Source organism: Metarhizium robertsii (genome assembly GCF_000187425.2).
Source record: "Metarhizium robertsii ARSEF 23 chromosome Unknown MAA_Scf_1, whole genome shotgun sequence".
NCBI lineage: Eukaryota > Fungi > Ascomycota > Sordariomycetes > Hypocreales > Clavicipitaceae > Metarhizium > Metarhizium robertsii.
The window spans coordinates 1,674,060-1,697,232 of record NW_011942149.1 but is presented as its reverse complement, the minus strand read 5'-3'; the positions used below and the strand labels follow the sequence as shown (position 1 = coordinate 1,697,232).

At 52.8% G+C, this 23,173-nt stretch overlaps 9 protein-coding genes across 9 annotated transcripts; 7 read left to right on the top strand and 2 right to left on the bottom strand.

Annotated features, from left to right (window-relative positions):
• Nucleotides 1-1,793: 1,793 nt before the first annotated feature.
• On the top strand, nt 1,794-3,776 carry MAA_04880 (Fungal transcriptional regulatory protein; the record flags this gene model as incomplete). The annotated part of the gene is made up of 1 exon (XM_007822976.1): nt 1,794-3,776. One exon carries the CDS (start codon nt 1,794-1,796, stop codon nt 3,774-3,776), a length of 1,983 nt encoding a protein of 660 aa, XP_007821167.1.
• Nucleotides 3,777-3,909: 133 nt separating this feature from the next.
• On the bottom strand, nt 3,910-5,160 carry MAA_04881 (salicylate hydroxylase; the record flags this gene model as incomplete). The annotated part of the gene is made up of 1 exon (XM_007822977.1): nt 3,910-5,160. One exon carries the CDS (start codon nt 5,158-5,160, stop codon nt 3,910-3,912), a length of 1,251 nt encoding a protein of 416 aa, XP_007821168.1.
• A 1,749-nt stretch (nt 5,161-6,909) lies between these two features.
• Nucleotides 6,910-8,388, top strand: MAA_04882 (Major facilitator superfamily domain protein; the record flags this gene model as incomplete). Its single annotated transcript, XM_007822978.1, has 1 exon — nt 6,910-8,388. One exon carries the CDS (start codon nt 6,910-6,912, stop codon nt 8,386-8,388), a length of 1,479 nt encoding a protein of 492 aa, XP_007821169.1.
• Nucleotides 8,389-11,355: 2,967 nt separating this feature from the next.
• On the top strand, nt 11,356-12,420 carry MAA_04883 (NAD(P)-binding domain protein; the record flags this gene model as incomplete). The annotated part of the gene is made up of 1 exon (XM_007822979.1): nt 11,356-12,420. The coding sequence occupies one exon, from the start codon at nt 11,356-11,358 to the stop codon at nt 12,418-12,420; it is 1,065 nt and encodes a 354-aa protein (XP_007821170.1).
• A 1,084-nt stretch (nt 12,421-13,504) lies between these two features.
• MAA_04884 (Aminoglycoside phosphotransferase) lies at nt 13,505-14,419 on the top strand (the record flags this gene model as incomplete). The annotated part of the gene is made up of 1 exon (XM_007822980.1): nt 13,505-14,419. The coding sequence occupies one exon, from the start codon at nt 13,505-13,507 to the stop codon at nt 14,417-14,419; it is 915 nt and encodes a 304-aa protein (XP_007821171.1).
• A 548-nt stretch (nt 14,420-14,967) lies between these two features.
• Nucleotides 14,968-16,026, top strand: MAA_04885 (Short-chain dehydrogenase/reductase SDR; the record flags this gene model as incomplete). The annotated part of the gene is made up of 4 exons (XM_007822981.1): nt 14,968-15,018; nt 15,074-15,380; nt 15,442-15,543; nt 15,611-16,026. The coding sequence occupies 4 exons, from the start codon at nt 14,968-14,970 to the stop codon at nt 16,024-16,026; spliced, it is 876 nt and encodes a 291-aa protein (XP_007821172.1).
• Nucleotides 16,027-16,200: 174 nt separating this feature from the next.
• On the bottom strand, nt 16,201-17,275 carry MAA_04886 (uncharacterized protein; the record flags this gene model as incomplete). The annotated part of the gene is made up of 3 exons (XM_007822982.2): nt 16,201-16,248; nt 16,296-16,798; nt 16,876-17,275. The coding sequence occupies 3 exons, from the start codon at nt 17,273-17,275 to the stop codon at nt 16,201-16,203; spliced, it is 951 nt and encodes a 316-aa protein (XP_007821173.2).
• A 1,473-nt stretch (nt 17,276-18,748) lies between these two features.
• On the top strand, nt 18,749-19,741 carry MAA_04887 (Phospholipase C, phosphatidylinositol-specific, X domain protein; the record flags this gene model as incomplete). Its single annotated transcript, XM_007822983.1, has 1 exon — nt 18,749-19,741. The coding sequence occupies one exon, from the start codon at nt 18,749-18,751 to the stop codon at nt 19,739-19,741; it is 993 nt and encodes a 330-aa protein (XP_007821174.1).
• A 1,051-nt stretch (nt 19,742-20,792) lies between these two features.
• On the top strand, nt 20,793-23,125 carry MAA_04888 (Zn(2)-C6 fungal-type DNA-binding domain protein; the record flags this gene model as incomplete). The annotated part of the gene is made up of 5 exons (XM_007822984.1): nt 20,793-21,288; nt 21,344-21,558; nt 21,625-22,010; nt 22,064-22,621; nt 22,672-23,125. The coding sequence occupies 5 exons, from the start codon at nt 20,793-20,795 to the stop codon at nt 23,123-23,125; spliced, it is 2,109 nt and encodes a 702-aa protein (XP_007821175.1).
• Nucleotides 23,126-23,173: the final 48 nt, after the last annotated feature.

Genomic DNA, 23,173 nt, shown 5'->3' with positions numbered 1-23,173 from the left:
TGGCGTTGGCAGCTTCCAAAGGTTCATATTGATGAGCAGTTGCAAACCACTTTCCCAAGGAGGCAAAACGGGGTTTCCACTGGCGTAAATCCTTATGCCGAAGAACGAGGGCATGGCGTCGTTGGCCAAGGCACTGGAGTCCATCTTAGGGGGGTTTCCCGAGAGCCCGGGCTAACCCCTAGCAACACCATGCTTGTTGAGTGATTTTGATCCTGTCACGATATTAATAAACGAAACAGGTTGGCAAATTACACCATGAATCCTTCAATCAAAGCGGTACAGAGGACAGGCAAGCTTACTAACAATACTCAGTACATTGAAGTTGGTCGCCTGCTCCATTTTTAATGCCTGGATAGTTTGGTGATGTGTGCTAGCGCCTCCATCGCACCGGGTCAACAGTTGAATCGGCCAACCTACCAACCTACCATCTACTCCGCAACCAAGGACATGATTTGATCCGGTGGCGCTCTGTTGTCGAGCCACGATGGAGCGTGAAAAGTCCATGGCGGCAAGGGTGTCTCTCGCTCAAGGCCTGTCCTGGTCGCGCAGCCGCCAACCAGGACGACATCTCGGTGTAGCCTGGTTGGCAGTGGATGGAAGACTGCAATGTCAGCAGGGAGCATGGATCTTAAGATGAGTTCACTGCTCCGAACATGGAATACATACTCCGTGCAGAGTCTGGTACTCCTGATACAAGGCTGTAGGAACTTCCAAAAGCTGGCTCCAGTCCGATGTTGACGATTGGCCCGTGCATGTGTACTCCGTAACTGCAACTGGACCTTCCGTTGGGGAAGTATTGCGTTGGAAAGAGCAAGTCAGCACCAAGCCGGAGGTCATTGCCAGAACGGGATCACCCAGGTCAGTCGGGCCATACCGTTGGTCCCCGTAAGCAGTAGTTACTAGAAACCGATAGGAACAAGTCTGGTTGATCGACAATGTCTGGTATCAATTGATGTCACACATGAGCAGCAAGGTGGCGGCCAAAGCCACGGAATCCTGGTGACTGATGAGCATGCTTTGGAAGGAGCATGCTCGTCAAAACTGCCGTGAGTCTCGAAGTGTTTTTGGAGCTGGTTGCTCAAGTCCAGACACTAGACACCAGACACCAGAAGGAACTCGGCACCTCGGTCTCGTCGTCTCTTCGTCTCTTTCCCCGTTGCGCAACCCCCACTGTCAGGTTTGCAACGATATACGGAGTACACATTCCACATCTCTCAGCATCGCAGCCTGTGTACACGGGCTCATTGAGGGGTCACAGGCTGCTTCTAACTTTGAATAGTCCACAGTCCCCCCCGACCAGGCCAAAAGAGCTGGGCGAGGACTGAGAGGTAGCCCTCCCACCCCAAATCGGATTGGTGCCGCCACTATCACCCGCTGCTGGGATCCCTGGCCCCCTCCTTTATGTAGGTCTTCAGTCTTGGCCTCTTATCCGTCTCACAGCTCTCCGGACTCGTCGTCGCTCCACCCAAATCGACGACGCGGCTGTCCCCCCCATCATCAGATGTCCCACGACGCTAGGTAACATCTGAGATGTCTCTTCTCTGTGTCCCTCATTCAATGCTAATTGTACATCTCAGACTCGGTGTTTCCTCATCTAAGCACAGCCTTGGACGAACTCGCGCGCGTTTTCGGATCTCGGATTTCGCTACAAAAGATTAGCCGACAACGTTCCGTTTTTTGGCCACACAGAAAATCACTTCCGGCGGCCCGCCGGCATCTCAATTCATTACGACTTCAAGATCTGGCGACGGCTTTCTCGCCGGGCTGTAGCAACCACGAGAGCATACTCCAATATGGGTTCGGATAGCCGTCCTGTTTGTCATCGTTGTGCGCAGATCAAGCAAGCCTGCGATGGCAGTTTGCCCTGCGCGCGATGCGTCCGACTCAGCTTGCCATGCCGCCCCCGAAATGCCGCTGGTACCACCACCGATGACACTCATGGCGACGTACCCAAGGCTAGGATAAGAAGAGTGCAGACGGGCTGCTTAATGTGCAAGCGCCGCAAGAAGAAGTGCGACGAGACCAAGCCTCGCTGTGGTGACTGCCGGCGTCTCTGTCTTGATTGCGCCTGGCCTCCAGAACGACACGGCAAGCCCAAACCCGGGTCTGGGTTTGCAGATGAGGCCGTGAAGGAGGATTCCAACTGCGACGACGGCATCGTCGAGCCTATGCCATCCTCAAGCATAATAAGTCAGCTACCAGAAGCGGTAATTCGGGACATACCTGTTCGAAAAAGCCCCAGCGCATCGAGTTCAAGCAGCGGAAGACATGGCAGTTTCGACAATCAAAGTCAGTACAGCCATGCGAGTCACAACTCACAATTGGGCTACTCCAACTACGCCAACTTCAATCAACCAGTTGAGCAGACTGCGATAATGACGGTGGCGACGTCATCCATGGCAATGCCATCTTCTTCCACGATGCCCGTCACCTCGGGAATCATTGGAGAACTTACCCCGGATATGCCGCCTGAGAAGCTGTCATGGGATATGTCGGCATCACCTCCGGCCTGGCTCGAATCAATCACACCCATCAGCAATGGCAGTCCGACGGCTTCGATAGACTCAGCACCTCCATCGCAGTCGCTATCGATCTATGTGCCACAGCTCATGCCTCAATTGAGTGCGCCTCAGGACAGGGCTCTACTGAATCACTATTCTACGATTGTGTCTTCAATACTGTCTCGCCGGGCTTCTACAGAAAACCCGTACAATAGCTATCTGTTACCAATGGCTCAGTCGAATGACCTGGTCCTTCATTGTATTTTGGCGCTTTCCGCAAATCATTGGCGGAAGCTTCAACCTGCCATGGGTGATCGCGGTCTTTTGCACAAGAGCAAAGCGACTCAGGCTCTAGCAGGGCTTCTGCCTCATGTCGATACAACTAGCGCGGATATCGCACTAGTGAGCAGTTTACTATTGTGCATGACGGAATTGTTTGACGGCACCAGTGAGGGTTGGAAACTCCACCTGAAAGGCGCGAAGCGCTTATTAATCGCCCTACGGAAACAACAGGGCGATATTCTCACAGGTCATTACAAGTTCCTGCTTCGCCTAGCCAGATTCTTGGATTCTGCTGCCACGACATCAACATGCAGGCCACCTCTCATGGGAACCGAGGCTGCCGAAGCTCAGGCCCTTGATACTTGGTCTTCCACGCCTGATGAAGAAGACTCTGCAGTCTACGGCATTCCCAAAGAACTGTTCCATTTAGTAGACCGCATCAACACACTGGCTGAGCTCCGAAGTACCAGGGTAGACCAAGCTTCCGAAACCGCGTTCCGACGACATGCCAGCGAAATTGAGCATCGGATCAACAATTGGTCTTACGAATACGGCGGCATGTCAAGGGCCGTTTCTACACTTACGCCAGCCACAGAGGATGTATTACACGCTACTCTTGCCTTCGAGTACGCCATTCGCCTGCGACTTCACCAGATTGTTGAAGGCTACGAGTTGACCGATCCGAAAGTCGGCAAGTATGTTGATGGTATTCTCGAGTGCGTGCAAAAGATTCGCTACGGCAGCCCTCTGGAATCGTGCATTCTCTTCCCTCTGGTTATGGCCGGTGGATCGTGTTGGAAGCTAGAGCATCGCGTAATAATCCAAGACCGGCTTTTGGTCATGGAACGAACGTGTGGGTTTGGCTACGTCTATAATGCCAGAGACCTGGTAGAACGTGTTTGGTCGAGGAGAGATCAATCAGAAGGCACAGGGGCCATTGTGAACTGGGCGCGAATCCGATACTACGAGATGCACGGACTGGTGGTTTTCTAGGGAGCACCCTGAGCACCCTGGAAATGACTCAACATGCCTTGCCGTACCCATTCACGCTATTTGCGATTTATTACAAAATTTGACGATAAAAATACATGGAACGGATGGACCGGAAACCCGACCTCAGCCCACACTAGCCGGCTGCTTTGGTCTCCTTAACCAACTCGGCCACATGAGCATGCATATCATAGCCACATACTTCTTCAATCGTCAACTTGCCGGGCCTGTCATTGGCACTGCTCCAACCAATGCGCTCTGTGAGGTCTAGTCTTGCTCGTCGACTGCTATCTTGGACGCGAGAAGCGCGAGGCTTCCGTTCGAGCTCGTATAGACGAAGCTTCTCGGTCACGTCCAAATCGGCATACTTGGGTGCGAAGAGAATCCCAAGAGCTCCAGCGTCTTCTATGGCCATACAAGCGCCTTGAGACTGGTCTGGCATCATGGGATGCGCCGCATCGCCCAAGAGGCAGCATTTTCCTTTGACCCAATATGGGTACTGGTCATGGTCATAGAGTCGCCACATTTTGATGTCCTCGGCATTGCGGAACAAGGTGAGAAGCCTTTCGTCCAGCTCAGGAAAAGTTGCCGCCAGGTTCTCTCCTGTTGTTGAGATGTTCCACCCATCTTCTTTCAAGTCATTTTTCTCTGCGGGATAGAAGCAGTAGCAACTGACGACGTCGTGGTCAGAACAAGCACTCATGACGATCTTGTCAATGCCGTCGCCTCCCCAGAATTCAATGGCACTATTTTCAGCAAACCCGTGCAAGCCGAGCTCCCGAAGCTTGTCGGCATGGATGATGCATCGGTAGCAGCAGGAAGCCGACGGTGCGAAGTGCGGGACAACCCCGAGTTTCTCTCGCATCTGGCTTCGGATCCCATCAGCGCACACAACAAGATCATGTGTAGCAACCACACCATTCTCGAAGACAATCTTTCCAGCAATGGGGTCCAAATCTACGGCCTTGTGCCAGACCTTGAGCTGGGCAGGGATTCCTTTGCCGCCTTCAGTTGTAGCCACGTGCTTCAAGTGTTGGTGAAGATCAATGCGGTGGAAGTTGTTATAATCTGTTCCGAAGCGCTCGCGATAGTCTCCAAGAGGATATGTCCCAGACACTTGGCCAGTCTTCCAGTCATGTCGAATCAGGTCCTTGAGGATGACGGGTCTGGCTTTGGCGATGTCGACTTGCCATTCTTGTAGAAACCGAGATCCATTCGATGCGCAGGAGAGTGATGCGCCGACCTCACCGCCAAAGTCATATCTCTCATAAATGGTGACGTTGTGTCCTGCTCGTCGCAAAGCAACGGCTGCCGAGAGGCCTCCTAATCCAGAGCCGACAATGGCTATGTCGTAAGGGTCGTGTTTGGGATCAACGGAGCTCGGCATGGCTGCTAGATCCGAAGGACCGGTTTTCTTCGGTAGTGTTTTTCTTGGCGTCTCAAAATGATGCGTCTTTGCCCTTGCCCTTGATGGACCTTGGCAAAAGGGTTTTGCTTTTGTGATGGCGACCGTAGCGTATGTTTTTGGTCAAATGTGGGCTTGGAGAGGGGGATGTTTCTTGACTTGATGAATTGAGGGGGTTTGAACAACACGGTGTGCTTGGTTCGAAAAAAAAGAAGAATAAAGTAACTTTCCTTGATGTCCTTTTCGACTGTCTTATAGTGAGGCCATGCTCGTGAGATGATGAAGAGCGATGTGGCGGGCGGGCAGTCGGCGGAAACGACTGATGTCCTTGATAGGAATCAGGAGACTGTTTCCGTCAGACAGAAGGCTTCGGGTCGGATCTTATGGCGGTGCGCGCGCGCGCATCGTCGCTTCGATCTTGTCGGATACGAGTTCACCTCGCCAGGGAGGAGAAGAGGTGCGGTTTACACTACACGCTCTTAGTTTGTAGACCTGGGGCAGGAAAGAGGAAAAGGCCGCCTTGGGCAGGAGGGGAAGCCAAAATCGGCTATTTGTGTATCCGTCAGGGTGCCATGCGAACACCCTCCATGTAATCCCCGAGAAAGGCGTTGGCCCTCGTCTCCGTCGCCAGGTTGTGCGCGCGATGATGAGAGCGGTCCGCGGAGCCACACGGGCCACAAGAATGCCAGAGGATGGAGTAGCGCACACGGTAGTCAGTACCGGCGCCAGGGACGTTTCTCGATCCGACGGCGGCATGACGGGCCGAGTGACGGGGTGCCAGTGGCATCAATTGATCTTTTGGGGTTGAAGACGGCAAGCTGGAAGATGGGGCCGTTTGAAAGGTTTCATTTGAAGAGGGTAGATCGCCGTGGGCCTACGTCTCAGTGCGTGTACTGCGTACATTGCAGGCGTATCATTTCCGAATCATGATATCATGCTCCGTAGCCGGCTGGGCGTTGCGTGGGTCAAGCTGTCAAGAGCCCTTCCTAGTCGAACCAAGACATGGCATGGGCACAAGCCATCATCGACGACGGAACCGCGGGCCTTGCTGCCACGCGACGGGGGAGATTCTGCCGCCACTGTGGGCTACGGGGTGTAAAAGGGGGGAGACGAGATAGGCTCCTCCCCCGGATCTGGGGTCGCCCAATCTCTGGGGCATATCGTGAGTATTCTTGTCCCGTGTGTAGTCTTCGGATGTGTGGGAATAGTGACAAGCCACCAAGTTCCGACAACGTTAGGTGGGTTCGGGGCGAGACGAAAATCCGGGGAAGAAGTGTAGCCGGGCAGAAATGGCTGGTGGCTTTTGTGGCGGAACTCTCGTGACATGAACTTTGGGCTGTAGACATTTCTCTGCCAAGTCCGGAGCGCGATGCGCATCTTTGGCGCTACGCGACGGGCAAGCTACGAGGTCGGCAGGGAGTCGGCACCGAAGCGTCGCGATACGTTTGCCAGTGGTGGCTTTTTGCCGTCTTATCTCTCTGCTCCCTTTTACCCCTGCTGCAAACTGCTGGTTTGGGCAAGACAATTCTGTATATAGCGCCGGCGCGATCCCTCATCGACCGTGTTTGTCTTGGGACTTCTGGCAAGGGCCAGTTTTGCCATCGTCGGCACTTGGGATCGGTGTCCTTGATCAAAGGCTGCAACAGCAACCGACTCTTCTTCATCTTGACATCCGACAAGATTCGACCATTCTGAACAACCACGGCATCCAGACAAGACCACCGCGTGGCCATGGATAGCAAGACGCTGGATAAGGAGGCGTCCAGCTGCGAGGCTTCGAGCCAGTCTGTGGTCGAGGACGCCTCTGGCCAACGGCTTCGGCGTGCCGTCCGCAAGATCGACTGGGCCATCATGCCGCTCATGTTCCTCTGCTACTTCCTCCAGTTTCTTGACAAGGTGCTCATCAACTATGCCAATATCATGGGCATCTCCAAGAGTCTCGAGTTCAAGGACGGCAACGACTTCTCGTGGATGGCAACAGCCTTCTTTATCGGCTATGCCGTGGCCGAGTTCCCCCAGGGCTACCTCATCCAACGCTTCCCTGTGACCAAGGTCCTCGGCATCAACGTTCTTCTCTGGGGCGTGACCATCTGCTGCACCGCTGCCACGCAGAGCTTTGCCGGCGTGACGGCCGTCCGCACGCTCCTCGGCATGTTTGAGGCCGTCATCACCCCGGCTCTCATCATGATCACGTCCCAGTGGTATACGAGGCGGCAGGCTACTCCACGCACGGGGATATGGTACTGCGGCTTGGGGGTTGGTCAAACCCTGGGCGGCCTGGTGTCTTGGGCCGCGCAGCACGGCTCTGCCACTTCGTCGTTTGAAAGTTGGCGCATCATGTTTGTTTCTGTCGGCGCGTTTAACCTGGCCGTGGGCGCGGCTGTGACGTTTGCTATGCCTCAAAGTATTGACAAGGCCAAATTCCTCAGCGACGGTGAAAAATTGCTCGTCAAAGAAGCCCTTTCGAGGGATCAGTCTGGCAATGGAAAGAAGGTATTCCGGGCCCGCGACATACTTGAAGCGGCGACTGACCTGCAGGTATGGCTGCTCTGCCTCAATACGATTCTCATCGTCATTCCCTCTGGCATCATTACCACCTTCTCGGCGACGCTGATTGCCGGGTTCGGGTATAAGCCCAAGACGGCGGCACTCCTCAACATGCCTTCGGGCGTCGTATCCGTCTCCGCCACGCTCGCGGGGACGTTTGCCATTCTGTACAACTTCCCCCGCTGGCTGGCCATCATTTTGCTCCTGGTGCCGACTCTCATTGGGGCGGGCCTCATGTCGTTCTACTCGCACTCCCAGGCGGGAGCTCTTGCGGGCATCTATCTCATCAACTTTGACGTCGCCCCGTTGGCTCTCATCTACGCCCTCGTGGGTGCCAACACCCAGGGCTACACCAAGAAGGTGGCAACAAATGCCGCCGTCGCTATTTGCTTTTCCATTGCCAACATTATCGGGCCGCAGACGTTCCGCAAGGAGAATGCGCCGCAGTATCTTCCGGCCAAGATTACCGTGTTTGGTGTTTGCGGAGGCGCCATGCTCGTGACCATCCTCCTGAGGTTGCTTTACGGATGGCGCAACAGACAGACAGAGGCGGTGAGGATTGCCGAGGTAGAAGCCATCGATAGGGGAGAGATTCGTGTCCGTGTTGAGGAGGAAGAGGCGATGACGGATAGGACGAACCCGGCGTTCCGGTACGTGTACTAACAAGGGATGATTGGCTCCGGGATGGGATATTCGTTACATTGTCATGGGTATGCATGATTTTACTTTCTTGGGATCCGTCCTTTATCTGAGGGCTATGCTATTGAAATTCCCGCGGTGGTGGAGATGATGAACGACTACTGGTGCTATGATATGCATAACACGATGCGAGATTTTCCACCGTGGAGGTCATGAGAAGCTTTCAACATGTGAATCCAACTTGAATCCTTGAGCTTCGCGACGGCTCATCAGTACGGGCCTGTGCGTCTGTCTTCGCGGGGGTTGGCCCCATTGATAGTAATTATTACAAGCCGAGTATGACCATGTCGTCGATCATCTACTTGTGTTTCTCTGTAAATGGAGAGAGCCCACGGCCGCATTGGCCTTGTCACCACGTCGTGTTTCATCTGTAAAAGACTAGACAGGACGGCAAGAATAGGATGCCAATGACATACACATGTTCAAGTCACGGAACCCCTTTCCGCAGCTCTATGCGCCGGTCATTGCATCAGCCCTGCCGGAAGTCGGGGCGCCGGGCGTGGTCTCCGTCGGTATTGATACACCGCAAGCAATGGCAGAAAATCGAATTATCAGATTATTGTCCATGATGCACAATTTGCATGGTTGATGTGGCCGCCAGGTGTCCGCGAGCCTCTCGCAGCGTGTAACTGCATATGCATATACTGCAAGAGAAATAAGCACCAGGTCGAGTCGAATACTTCTGAGCTCCAACCGTATGCTGTATGCTATGCTGCGTGGTGTGGCTGTCGGGCAGCATTGACATTCGAGCCGTCGACACCAAATGGCCTGCGCGAATGGAACATGGAAACGTCTGGCGGGAATTTGAGCCTTTCCTTGGGCGCTGGGGAGATCCGAGCCTCTCTCTCTGGCAGCGGTGCGGTCGATCCACATGATGTTTGCGACGGGGCAGGCGCGTCGCCTCGAACCTTCCGCGGCCTCCTTCTGATTGACGGCCCAGCAGGCAAGGGCGGCACGAGGTAGCACTTTAGGATGGAGGGGGCTCCTGCTCGGCGGTGCTCTAGCTTTTGCTCTCTGGCTGGGCAGCTTCAATGTTCGCCCGGACAATCTCACCATTCCGAGATCAACAAAGTGCGCGCAGCTTGTCGACAACAATTTGCTCTCGGCTGGCATCCAAGACTCACTCTCCTTGCCCCCATGCATCACACAGAGTTCAGACATCGGCCGACGGCGGCATTAAGCAGAGTTTGTTCCGATGCATAGCGACGCACTTTCATGATCCGCCGGCTGCGAAATCAACAACTTCCAGGAGACAAACAAAGCAATCGTCGCATAGAAACAGCCAATAGAAATCAGCACAGTATGTTGGCACAGTTTTCGGCATTATGTCATGTTGCCGCGGACGTGAAATAGGGTCGAGGTTGCTACGACCGCTTGACTGGAACGGATGAACCAAGCGGCTCGAATTCTTGAATTGGGGAGATGACGGAACAATCCAGGCAACATTATTCGCCGCAACGTTTGCGAGGACCCTATCTCATGGTGCTTATCGGAACTTGGCCGTTTCAATATGTACAGTTTATGGACAGAAGGTGTCGTATCCGACCACCTGGCGGCGTTGATTGACTCCGAAGGCGTCGAGTACTCTTGATCTCCCGTGGCATGATGCTCTGCGGGTATCTTAAACTAAAGTACTAAGCCTTAGTTGCTACTTGGCCCCAACGCCGATCGGCAACAGGCAACTGTCAAAGTACACAGCCGCGCATACGGACCATACGATGTCATGGGATCCCATGGTTTCAACTTTGACTGCTCATCCATGATGAAGACTGCTGTTCTTGTTGGATTGATGCTTTCCGTCGGAAGAGAAGAGCCCTAAACCATGGCTTCTAAAGTTTGGCGGCGCGGCGCAGCGCCACAGCGCCCTGCAGAGGTATGCGCTGAAGGGCACGGAGCGTCATGACGGGGCCTCTATTGGCGACGCCTTCATTTGCCAAATGCGCTTGTCATCAGTTTCCAGTCGTCGAAATGGCCCGCGACAACTTGGACAGCTCCAGGATGGCTGTGCCTGTTGCTCTCGCGACGGCGAATCCCGCCAATTGTTGAAGAGAAGAGCCATTCACCACCGGGAGAGTCCGATGTAGAAATCGATTCTTCCCCCAATAGGGTTCCATGTTTGCAATCGCCAGGTTTAAGAACGTACGGCTCTCCTGGATTTGCCAACCCGGGGTCGTTTAATTGCATATTCAGTGTCGTCTCAACGCAGCCCGGAGAGTATTTCCGGAGCTACAACGTTGGAGCCCATATACAGACGAAGCAGCCAACAACAAACCTGGTTTCGCGTTGAGCCGGACCTTCGGGTCGCAATATGTGTTTAACACGGATGGAGAAACGTCCTGGCCATTCCTAGGGAACATAAACATAAACTCAATGACAAACACGAATAGCCAATGCTGGGTATAAATGCTCCCCACTTAACACCAGACAGCACTTGCAATTGCGACGGCTGCAGTCAGGGATTAAGCAGCCAGAAACTCGAGGCATCCACCAGGGCGAAAAGTCCAGGCAAGTTGACAGCTCGGGGACCTTTTCGCTGTTTCTCAGCAGTAGTTACCTCGCTACAACCAGATTTCCTGTTGGTACCCTACTCCTACGATATCATTAGTCACTGTTCTGGAAACGACCCAGTTGGCAATGGCGAGGACGCCACGCTTTTGCTCCAGCAGAGTATCCGCCGGACTGGAGCTAGCAGAATGCTGCGCTTATTTTTCTTCCGAAAAACAGATCCCTTGGCTCCGCAGAGCTGGCTGGGGTTTCTGGACATGACTTGTTGTCCTGTGGCCTCTGGCCGGTTTCTGGCCGTTCTATTTTACACTTAAAGGTCTGGGTATCCTCTTGAGGTATGGACGTATGTCGTGATACTCCAGGGAGAGGCTATCGAGACAAGGTGTCCAAACGACAAATTTATTCGGCGTACGACACGAATCAACTATGCCTTCCAAAATCGCCTCCCCTATTAGCCCCCCTGCGACAGTTATTGTCACTGGTGCCAATGGCTTTATTGCTCAACACTGTATTGCAGCGTTGCTCAACCAGGGCTATAATGTTGTTGGCACCGTCAGGTCAGCATCTAAAATCGACCCAGTAAAGGAGGCACACAAGTCACACCCCAGCCTGCAACTAGTCGTTGTCGACGACATCACTTCATCAGATTGTTACCTCAAGGCTTTCGATAACTTGAAGCCGAGCGCAGTTTTTCATCTTGCCGCGCCCTTCCACTACAACGCCACTAATTTCGAAACCGAACTCATGATTCCCGCCGTACTTGGTTCTACCGCAATCCTTGAGGCCGCAACTCAAATACCAAGCATTAAGCGAGTCGTTCACACCAACAGCTTTGCGTGTATATATGACGCTGCCGCTGGGCCATCCCCAGAAAAGACATACACTTCTAAAGATTGGAGTCCGCTTACCTACGAGGATGGTGTTAATGCCCCCAATGCGCCTACCGCCTACCGAGCCAGCAAGACGGCTGCCGAGAAAGCTGCATGGAGTTTCATCTCCGAGAGGAAACCTGCATTCGATCTAGTCAGCCTTTGTCCCACAATGGTCTTTGGTCCTTTCCTGCCTGGATCGACGCCAAAGTCCATCCAGGAGGTCAACACGAGCAACCTTATGGTATGGTCTGTCGTCTCTGCTGGCAAAAACCAACCCGTCCCTCCTACAAAGGGCCCGTGTTGGGTTGATGTGCGAGATGTAGCCGAGGCTCATGTTAAAGCGCTCCTTGTACCCGAGGCGGGCGGCGGCCGTTACATGCTTTGCCAGGGCGTCTATTGCAACCAAGAACTTGCCGATGTGAGCCGGAAGGTGACTTCAAAATATGCTGAGAAGATCCCAGTCGGTGAACCTGGCAAGCGAGAGAAGCACACTCATTTTGGAGTTGACGCCAGTGATGCTGAGAGAGTGCTCGGGCTGAAATGGAGAGGATTGGAAGACTGTCTAGACGATCTCGTACCTCAATTATTCGAGATTGAGCGAAGTTCAGTTTCTGCATAGAAGTAGACGTTGGAAGGCATGCAAACATGGCTAGCCTGTGGTCACTTCTTTTTTCCATAGCACTATGAACGGGTTGAATACCTTGTCAAGTGCTTGTACATTTCGGGCCCTACGGTGTTGGTGGCAACTCTGATTTATTTCCTTCTTCTCCCGCAACAGTCACGACTGGGCATGAATAATGAGATATATATAATACAAACTCCTTCGTTTCACCTTTGCAGTTTCGAATTCAGTAATGCTTTGATGAAAATTCAAGCCTAGTGCGCACCTGCAGCCCTAACAACCCCGTCGCGAAAAACAAGGTGGTTTGATACTGCAAATTGTGTTGATGCCTTTAAAGACCACTACGGGAAGTGACTATGTAGGCGAAGCTGTCTTTCCAATACCAACAGATTTAGTGTACGGAGTAATGTTGAAGAAGAGCCATGTCTCATTGAGATATTCATAGCCCTTCTTGCCTGTGAACATGGACAACGCAGCCTTGTACAAGTAGCACCCGTGTGCATTCATATGGGCTTTCATCACCCGCTTCATTCTTCAGACGGGTATGCTACGGCGGTTTCTGCGGCAGCACTACTTTGGCTAACTCTGACTTGGGCCTCGCATCACGTCACAAGTTCACAACCGTACAACAGAGGGCATTGATCTCTTGCTGTATCAGAACTCGGCAGCTACCCTGGCGAGAAGATCAAGTAAAGTCTGGTGGTGGATGGTCATGCGGGGGCCATCAACGGCCATGAATTAGAACGCAGCGACATGGACGTGCCCATGGACCAGCTCAGTGCCACAATCTCGGGCCGCAAGACGTTCAACATGACTACTATTGCTTGCTGCCATCAAGCAAGGCCCCGTTCAAGCCATCTTTGCTGTGGCTCGCCGTAAAACGCCGCGCTGCAACAGGATGGCCACGATGGCCGCTGCCGTCTGACTCACCCGGCCAATGCACTTACACCAGCGCCTCTGCCCATCGCCGACCGGTTTAATGCCCTGAATTCCCATTACAAACATGACAAAAAGGCCATGGATTCAGACCATACGGCGATCTTGATAAAGAGGTCAGTAGCGCTAAAACAACATCAGCAGAATGGGCAAACTACGTGTCTCGGATTCAGAAGCCCTCGTCCTCGTCCAGTCTCTCCGTCATGTCCCCCCGCCGCCGCTGGACATCCGCCGCTGCAGCGAAGGCGGCGAACATCTCGTCTGGACGGTAAACGACGCCCTCGTCCTCCGGGTTCCAGCCGACCAGGGCAGCGGCGGAGAACCGCTTCTCCGAGAGAGGAGACTGCTTGACCTGCTGCGAAGAAATGACAAACTCGCACCCCTTGTCCCGCTGTGTATTGACGTCGGGGTTTGGAACCCCCACGGCCGGCAGTACGCTTTGTACCACAAGGCGAAGGGTGTGTCTGTGGAATCGGACCCTCGGGGAGTGACGAGGGGCACCGAGGATGATTTGGTAGCGTTCTTGGTCGGCCTGGCAGGCGTGCGTGTTGGTGACGCCCTGGGCATTGGTGTTCCGGAGGGCGAGGAGGTGGATTTGGATGAAGTGCGCGGTCGTGCGACGGCGGCTTTGGACGTTTTACGAAGGAGGCAACAGTTGATGGAGTTGGACGAGGTTATTTCGCTGGCGAAGCTGGACGCCCCTGGGCATGTTCAGCCTGGCAGCAGCGTGAGGAGAGTGCTGACACATGCAGACCTCAAGGGGGAACATGTGTTTCTCGACGCGGCCGGTCGGGTTACGGGCGTGATTGACTGGAGCGATGCCCGGGTTGGCTGTCCGTCGATTGAGGTTTCCGGGCTGGCGGTGGCTGTTGGTGCCAGGATGGCAGCCCGGGTGGCGAAAAGGGCGGGATACGAGGCGGATATCGTGTGCAAGGGCGTCATCATGGCCCGGTGTAATGGTGTTTTGTGCTTGGAGGCCATCTTGCGAGGGGACGATGATAGCCCGGAACTGTTGGTGAGGAGGCAACTGCGGAGAGCATTTGAAGAGTTTGACGCTTGAATGAGGGTGTGGAGTGTAAATTGCGCGTACTTCACCTTTGCTTGATGAAGTCTGGTGAATAGACATCGTGAGAGTAAACTGCCACCTATGGGAGCCAATGGCCAAACCGGACTCCAAGTTGCGCTCTCTGTAGTTATTCCCACGTGCATGGAAGATTTTAACCAACCAGGCCTGAACTAAATCATCTGCAATTTAGTCGCATCACACTTGTGTTTTGATTACGATTACATAGACATGCTCCTACAAGACAAACCATCATCTTCTCCGCAAGTGCTTCTGAGATGTCCAGCAAAGCCTCTTTACCTCACGTCTCAGTGTTATTTCCGTTTAACCCCGCCGCCGCAGGAGTTTATGTATTCGCCCTGAGCATCACCTCCCATGAATGCGGAGTAAGCCGTCAGCTGAAATTCAAGCCTCGCCAACATGGCAGTGGACCAATGCTATTGGCGTACGCCGTGACATCATGACCAGTTGCTGACCACCTGGGCCAAAAGTATAAATCTCCCAACAGGCCACGAAACCACCACTGGCCGCCAAATCACCACACAATGGCTTCTGTTGCAAAGACCATCGTCGCCACAGGCCTCTCCTCGGGCATTGTAGGTGTGGGAATGCCCACTGATACACTTGAATGCAGACTAACGCGGATATCAGGGCCTGGAAGTGCTCAAACAGCTCCTGGAGCAGGCCACTCCTTACAAAGTCATCCTCGGAGCGCGAGACATCAAAACCGCCAGTGATGCCGTTGCCCGTCTTCAGTACGACAAGACGGCCAATGCCGTGGCCGTACTGCCCCTCGAGTTGGCCGACTTGAAAACGGTCAAGGCCTTTGCTCAGCAGGCGCTGGAGAGTGTCGCCGGCGGCAAGATTGATTATTTGCTCCTGAATGCCGGCATGTTCAAACCTGCGGACAAGGAGTCTCCTGGGAAGTGGTGCGAGGCGGCTGTTGTGAACCACTTTTGTAAGTCTTTGTGCATCTACTTTGGGCTGCATCGGCCTTGGTAGCTAAACATTGGCTTCAGCTCAGCATTATTTGACGCACTTGCTTCGCGAGAAGCTGGTTGCCTCCAAGGCGCGAATTGTCGTCGTTTCTTCTGGTGCTATTCGCAATGTTGAAGATCCTGGTACGTCTCTTGATCAGCCTACCTTTGTCCTACTCGGCGCGGCGCTTGGGAAGTTGACAATGAACAGCCGTCCTTGAAGCAAGGCTTGCCAATGGTTCCGGAGCCGACGGCTACTCTGTGTATGCCGGCAGCAAATTCACCCAACTACTCGGAGCGCATTGGTGGCGTCGCCAGCTCAATGGCCAGTGTGACGTTGTGGCTGTTTCGCCGGGACTGATTCCCAACACTGGCCTTGGGCGCGGTTCAGGCTTCCAGATTCCCCAGAATCTGCCCGATGCCAAGTCAGTGCCCGAGGGTGCACAGAGCGTTATTGCGGCATTGTCTCGTAGTGACTTTCCAGAGGATTCAGATCGCATTTTCTTGACGAGTTGGGGCGAGTGGTGGGACAAGGATGTAATTGGAAAGACTCTCGACAGGGAGCTGCAGGACAAGTGGTGTCCCGGAAAGGAGGTGTTAGAGAGGGATGCTGGTGTTGTGCCATGATGGCATGCGCATGGAGGGAGAAGACGTGGCATGGCAGACCACGTAACTATTATATACATTTGTGCAACATTTCACAGAGCAACGTTTCACATGAGGGATATTATCGACTCAGATGCAAACCAACTAACTACCATGAGATCAACAGTGAGTACACTATTTCCTCTTGGCTAACCATCAAAGTATAGCCACGCCATTTGGTGGACTGGCCACACCGCCGGGAACCTATCAATGTCAGCACCCAATCTACATTCAACAATGAAGCTGCTCACCTTGAGAGGCATGCTGCTGAAAAAGAAAGTCCATCTATTCCTCTTGCTGCACTCCTCGCTCAGTCTCTCCAAGTCGAATAACTCGCCAATCGGCATGCCCCAGCCCGCCAGCACCCATTGGTGTAGTTGAAAGTCGAGATTCTGGCACGGCCACGCCTCCATGGCCGGATGATCACCCGCAATCGCAGCAAACCCCTTGTCCCACAGCCATCGCAGAGTTTCTTCGGAAGATTCGACGCCAATAGACGGAGGGGGTTGTTTAGCAGCGACTGCGGCCTTGTCCCCGGCTGAAAGCTTTTGGTACCCCCTCGTCCAGCCGGTGCGGATAAAGAGAATATCGCCTTCTTTAAAGGATGTTTCTTGGGCAGCAGCAACTTTTTCCAACGTAGACACCGGGATTGAAACAGTTTCAAATGGTGTAATTTGGACTCCATTTGCGTCTGCCCAGGCAGCATAGTCCAGAAGAACGCCGCGGCCTACGATCCCCCCGTTTTCAACCCATGCTTGCAGGTTCGTTAGCAGTGAGCACTTACACGCCACCGTTGTGTATGCCGAGAGAGACCCAGGGGCCAGGCCATACCGTGAATTCCATTTACATTCGAGCTTGAGATGTCTTGCTGCGACTTGCCGTTGAAATACACCTTCTCCTTCTGATAGCCGTAGTGCCGCAGCCCGTCCCACTGCGAACTGCTCTGCGTGTTGAGCACCAATTCGTCGTCAGTCACGGTCATGGGGGCCTTGTGCATCAGAGTATGCTCCAGGGGACGGCGGCCAAAGCAGGGAGGCGCCATGCTGTCCAGGTACCGGTCAGTTGAGATGCGCACTCCGTCGACAATCTCGCGAGCTGCATTGGCCGTGGTCTCTGGCGTGAGAAGGTTGAGCCTGCCGCACTGGTCGTCTGGCCCGAAGAGGCCCCAAGCATTGCCTGGAGGACCGTCCTTTCGGAGGGGCAGGTCGTTGAAGGACGGTCTGGAGGGCATTGCGATGTTGGTTTTTGGTGATTTCTTACCCTTGGATGGTTGCGAATAGCGTGGCGGCCTTTTCCCGATGACTGTAGGGGTAGCTGTAGAGAGGGGAAACCGTCAACTGGTTCAATCAAGTTATTTAATGCCGGTTGTTCCTTCTGGCTTCCATGTTGGATGCGCCGAGGTAACTACAACTTGGACCCACCAGGCGAACCGCTCGACTCGAATGACCACATCGGGTCGACTTTGCATGGTGTTTAGTGAATACCAGGCTCGAGGGACACGGCACAATCGCGGGGATACTTGTAACTCGATTCTTTAGATGTGAATCAGCAAGGGTCCAGTTGCCGTTTTAGCCGACGGTGATGTTGATGCAGCGCTTCTTCACACAACATGAATAAAGTAGATGAATTACACCAACTCGAGCGGAGCAAGGGCCTGACACCTCAAGTGCGGCTGCTTCATACTTGTCACTAGAACCGGAATTCCCCATAATGCACGAGTGGTAAATACAAAAAATGGTGCTATACGGTGTTTGTTTTTTTCAGGCGATAGCTGCAACAGATTTGTTCAAATGTTGCTCTACTGATACGTATGTACTTTAGGTTAGCGCAAGCGAAATTACCCCAGATGCCTTGCAATCAATGCCAATGGTTCGGTAACTTTCTCGGAGTATTTCCATTTTAAGACATAAACTATAAAAAAAGTTTATCTTTTTACTACTTGGGTTTAAATTTGGATTCCTCATGCTCTATCTCTTAGGCACCGATGTTAATAGCTTTGGTGCGCCATGGGGGAGCTTAGTATTTGATGGTCCAGTATGGTAGGAGGCAATAAGTACCGGTAACATGTCAATACCATCGAGTTGACGTACAGTGGGTGTACTGGCTATTAGGTAAAGTACTTAAGTACTTAGAAGTAAGTACGGAGTAAGTCGGTACGTGCCTTGGTAAAGTACCTTGCTATCGCGCTTCATAAAGTATTTATTACCTTGGTATATTCAACCATATTTTTTGATAGGCAAATACATTCTGCCACAAGGTCGCTAAATTGGACCCGAGTCACCCGGACAATGTACTTAAGTATGATCAGTGCTCTGGTCGCAATGCCGTCTGGTGCATGTCTAGTGTGCCAAACCTACCAGATGTATGGTTGTACCAAGTCCCCCGCCTGTTCAAACTCAAACCTCCAATTACACCTTGGATGGCGGTGCACGTGTCGAGCTGCCGCGCAGCGTAGCATCTTGGAATGCCCAGCTAGCGTTGCGCCTATGCAGACAGAGTTCAAACGTTACAGTCCGCGTATTTCCCGTCAAAGCTTCTCTCTTTCTTTCTCATTTTGTACTTCATCCCTCCCTGTGCCATGGCTTTTTCAACTACATATATGCTTCCGGCCCTCTTCAAAACCCGTCTCCCTCTCTTGGGACGTCGTCAACCGCGGTTGCCGTCTTTGCTCATACTCCTCATCGTCTTGTCCGGCACCTTCACAATGTTGCTGCTCTTCTACATGATGCTAGGCCTGGGGTCGTACCTCTCGCCGCACCGCGTCAACGGCCAAAGCTACAAGGAGTTCCGGTCGCGCTGTAGTTTTGACGCCGACATATCATACTGGCCAGATTGGGTGTCGTCGCTCCCAGACGTCATGAACATCTCCAGCTTGAGCATCCCCGGAACACATGACACCATGACCTACACCATTTCCAATTCTACGCTGCAATGCCAAAACTGGGACCTCAAGACGCAAATATACGCTGGAATTCGCTATATTGACATTCGCGCACGCGTGAAAGACAACATACTGACCACCTTCCACGGCGACGAACCAACCGGCGTCACCTTCGAGCGCATCCTCCTCACCATCTACGACTGGCTCGATACCTATCCTCGCGAGTGGATCATCATGCGCCTCAAGGAAGAAGGCGAGCCCATTGGCAACAATAACATGACCTTCCAGGAGGTCTTCGAGGATACCTTCAACAACTACTACTTCATCAAGGAGCGCGCCAAGAAGCACTGGTTTGCATACAACACCTCCATGCCGATTCCCTCGGTCGCCCAACTGCGCGGCAAGATCTTGTTCCTACAGGATTTCCCGTCAACCCCGCCCTGGAAGTACGGCATCGAGTGGAACGGACCCCAGATGATCCTGCAGGACGAATGGATCGTCAAGGACGTCAACCATCTGGATGACAAGTGGAAGGCTATTGAGGAGCATTTCGAAATTACCAATTTCAGGCCAAACGACAATAGCTACCTATACGTGTCGCACCTTTCTGCGTCTGTGGGCGTCCTGCCCGTTGAAGCGGCTGCAGGACCCCTTGAACGTTCCATCGTGGGCATGAATGACAGGTCCTGCGACTACATTGAATGGCACTACCCCGAGCCGGACGCCTTAAGGCTCGGTACGGTCATCTCAGACTTCCCGGGCAAGGTTCTCATTTTCGACATCATCAGGTATAGCAGACGGTCGTATAACGACTAGAGGCACTGTATCACGTATACAACAATATACTTAGTATACTAAGATATATTATAATATACTAAGGTATATTACAATATTTCAAGGTCTATTGCAGTATATTGGTATATACTTCTTCTCAGGACAAATCATACTCAGTCACGGACCGTACAACTATCTTGTGGTTGGTTAGTTAGCCTTGGAGCAGTGGCATTCGGAGTAGTGGCATTGTACGTACTTGTCTGACCCAGCACCACTCAGCTAGCTCCCGGATAGAGCACTTAAGGGCCTGGCCGTAACCACCATATCGGAGGCACTATGGCAGGGTGGTCCTGGCGATTCCAGGTGTCCCGGCTGGCCTCCTGGCGGCGCGGCCTTTGCACGGATATCAATCTAGACGCGGAGTCTGGCATGGAAAATTACCGCAGCGGAGCCGTACCAGGGTTGTTCCAACCCGTGCGGTAATTTAATCGCAGAGGGAGGCAAAAATTGGCCAGATCAGGTACGTATGTTGTGGTATATTAGTGGGTGCTTCTTGCTGGGCAAACGTATTCTGCAATAGACTGTATTACCAGTCTCCTTCTTTGTCAAGGCCATGCACAGAAGGGCTTACTACGCTTCTTTTCATGGAAAAGAAAAAATAAATAAAATAAAACGAAACAAACCATTTACACTTTCCGCTGTATTGTGGAAAACATCAATTGATGACGTCAAATTGGATTGTGTCCGCTCCTGCGGTTGGTTGCACCTTCCCCGGGCGGCACTTATCAACGACTGGAGTCACTGGACCCGGTGCCGAGTCTGCCGGCCCTTGCGCACACCCAAGTACTGCCCTGGTCCTGGGCGGCCCCTGGTGGTAGCCCCGTTGTTATCGGACATCGGAACTTTTGAGCCCACCAGCAGCATGTCTGGTACCAGATAGTGGCCGCGGGGAAGAATCCTGGTCCCCTGGCTTCCTGACTTGTTAATGGCAAGTTTGAACTCGGTTGAGCCTCCCTCACGAAATTTTGCAACATCACGACTGCACATGTAGCCCGGATCATCGTCGGCTAGTCGCCGTGCGGATGGCAGAACAATGCCTCGTCCCAAAGTCCTCCCTAGTCAACGGCGTCGTGCCGCTGAAGCCTGCAACTTTTGCCGAGATGCCAAGAAGAAGTGCAGCGGCACGGCTCCTTGTTCTTATTGTCTTCGTCGCGGTGTTGGATCTCAGTGCATTATTACCTTGCGACCACGAGGTTCAAGAAACCAGGCTGTATCCGATGGCCCAAGACTACCATGTGACACGCAGACTCACAGGGTCGGGCTCGAAGCGCAGAGTGGCATGTTGGATCTCGAGACGGGCGGCCCTGGATGCACTCCATCCGCTCAACTTCCAATCTTGAATGTCGACGGCAAGGGCAGAAGGAAGGGACCAGATACATCATCTTTCCGACCCTTATCACCATCAGATTCACGACCTAGCCTCGAGGGCCCAGAGAGTCCGGAGCGTCAACGACACCGTGTTTCGGACGCCTCCGCGGTATCTGGCAATCCACATTCCAGAATGCTCTTCAATTTGCGCGGAGAGCGATGTATGATTTCATCTTCAACCTTTAAATCCACAACAAACGCTAAATTGTGTGCTAGTATACATCGGAGGTGCTGCTTCCTTGTCATTTTTGCAGCTTGTTCGGTCCATTGTCGCGGACCAGATTGGGCCCTCTCAATTCTCGCACAATGAGAAGAGTGACACCATGCTTGAGAAAGAGTCGCCAAGTTCCATGCGGAATCTTCCACCTTCCACCCTTCCAGAGTTGGATGTTGAGACCAAACTTCTCTACTCTCAATGTTACCGCGCTGTGGTAGGTGAGACCCGGAGCATCGGCAGCTGAGGTTGATGGCGCTAACTGACAGCACGATATGCCTAGACCGAGGGATTCATTGACATCTTTGCGCCCACTGAAATTGAGGAATACTTCATGCTCGCCGACGACTCGTCATTTAGTCCGCAAAAGCGAGCGGCCTTGGGCATGGTTATTTCTATTGGCGCTCAGTGCAAATCCGCCGCCAGTGCTCGTGACATCGGACAAGGCTACTTCAGACAGGCTCAGTCTCAAGCGTTCCAGGGCATGCTGGAAGACCCAGATATTGACGTTGTGAGGTCGTTTTTGCTTATGGCGTTTTACCTTCTAGGTGAATGCCGCCGGAATGCTGCGTTTATGTATCTGGGAATTGCTACCCGAGCTGCGGTGGCTCTGGGTTTGCATAGCCAAGAATCATACCAAGACTTGAATGAACTGGAGGATAACAAACGGTGGGTTTCTGGAACCGAAAACTCACAGTGCGAATTCACTAATGAGAGAAAAGCATTCGAATTTGGCTCAGCCTGCGCATTGTTGACATGCTTGTCAACGCAATCTTGGGCCGGCCCGAAGCTACTGCAGGATTAAGTTCCGATATCAACACTATACTCGAACATGCATCTGAAACGGAGCACACAGATGAAATGGCCCGCCTCATTGCCTCGCACCAGATTGTGTCGATTATCAATGGTATAGTTGACATATTGTACGAACGAAAGGAAATATCCACGTCTGTCGTTGAAAATCTCCTCAACGAAATTGAATCCTGGTCACAAAGTCTACCTAGCTGCCTCCGATCACCTGCTAAGGGCGGCGCATTGTCCGGTTCAAGTTATACCAAAGGAGCCATCGGTAGTGTCCATGTCTCGTGTTTATACTACTTCGCCGTTACTCTCGTTACACGGCCAATTCTCATATCGACCCTGACGGCACCTCCCGCAAGCGGGGGGGTTGTCCAGTCCCAATTAGCTTCTGCATGTCTGGATGCCGCTGTTTATCTGATCCAGACTTGTATGGATGCTAGGAAAGTCGATATTTTGTACGGAAATATGTGCATCATGAAGTAAGCTCTTGCACTTGGCATACTGTGTAGCTTGACTAACTAATTGGTAGAGCCTTGGTATTCGCTGCGGGATTAGTGTTGGGATTCGAAATTTTCGCAAAGCGTTCTATTGAACTCGACATTGAAGCTGCGTTTGCTGGCGCAAGGGACATACTTAACTTTCTGGCTACGCAGAGTCCACAAGCAGGGCATTACTACGAGATATTGACTTTACTGTCCAACGCCATCTCTAAACAACGGCAGAATGTCGCTTCAACTGGACGCAGCAGATACGTGTCCAAAATATTCACTCTGCAAGAAGCGAAGGAGCCGGTCTCGGACAGCCCTCGAGATGACCAAGGACAACTTACACCTTTAGCCGGCGGCCTCATTCCCCCATTCGCAGAAAATGCAGGGAACTGGCTCAGTGACAACAGAACGCCTGCTGATCCAGGACAAGAAGTGTTTCTGGGTTGGGATAGTCTGGACATATCACAGTGGGATAACTTTCCGTTTGTTCCTTGACCTTGGCAGGGCTCCATTGATTAAGAGCGAGGCGTTGGCTGGTCCGCG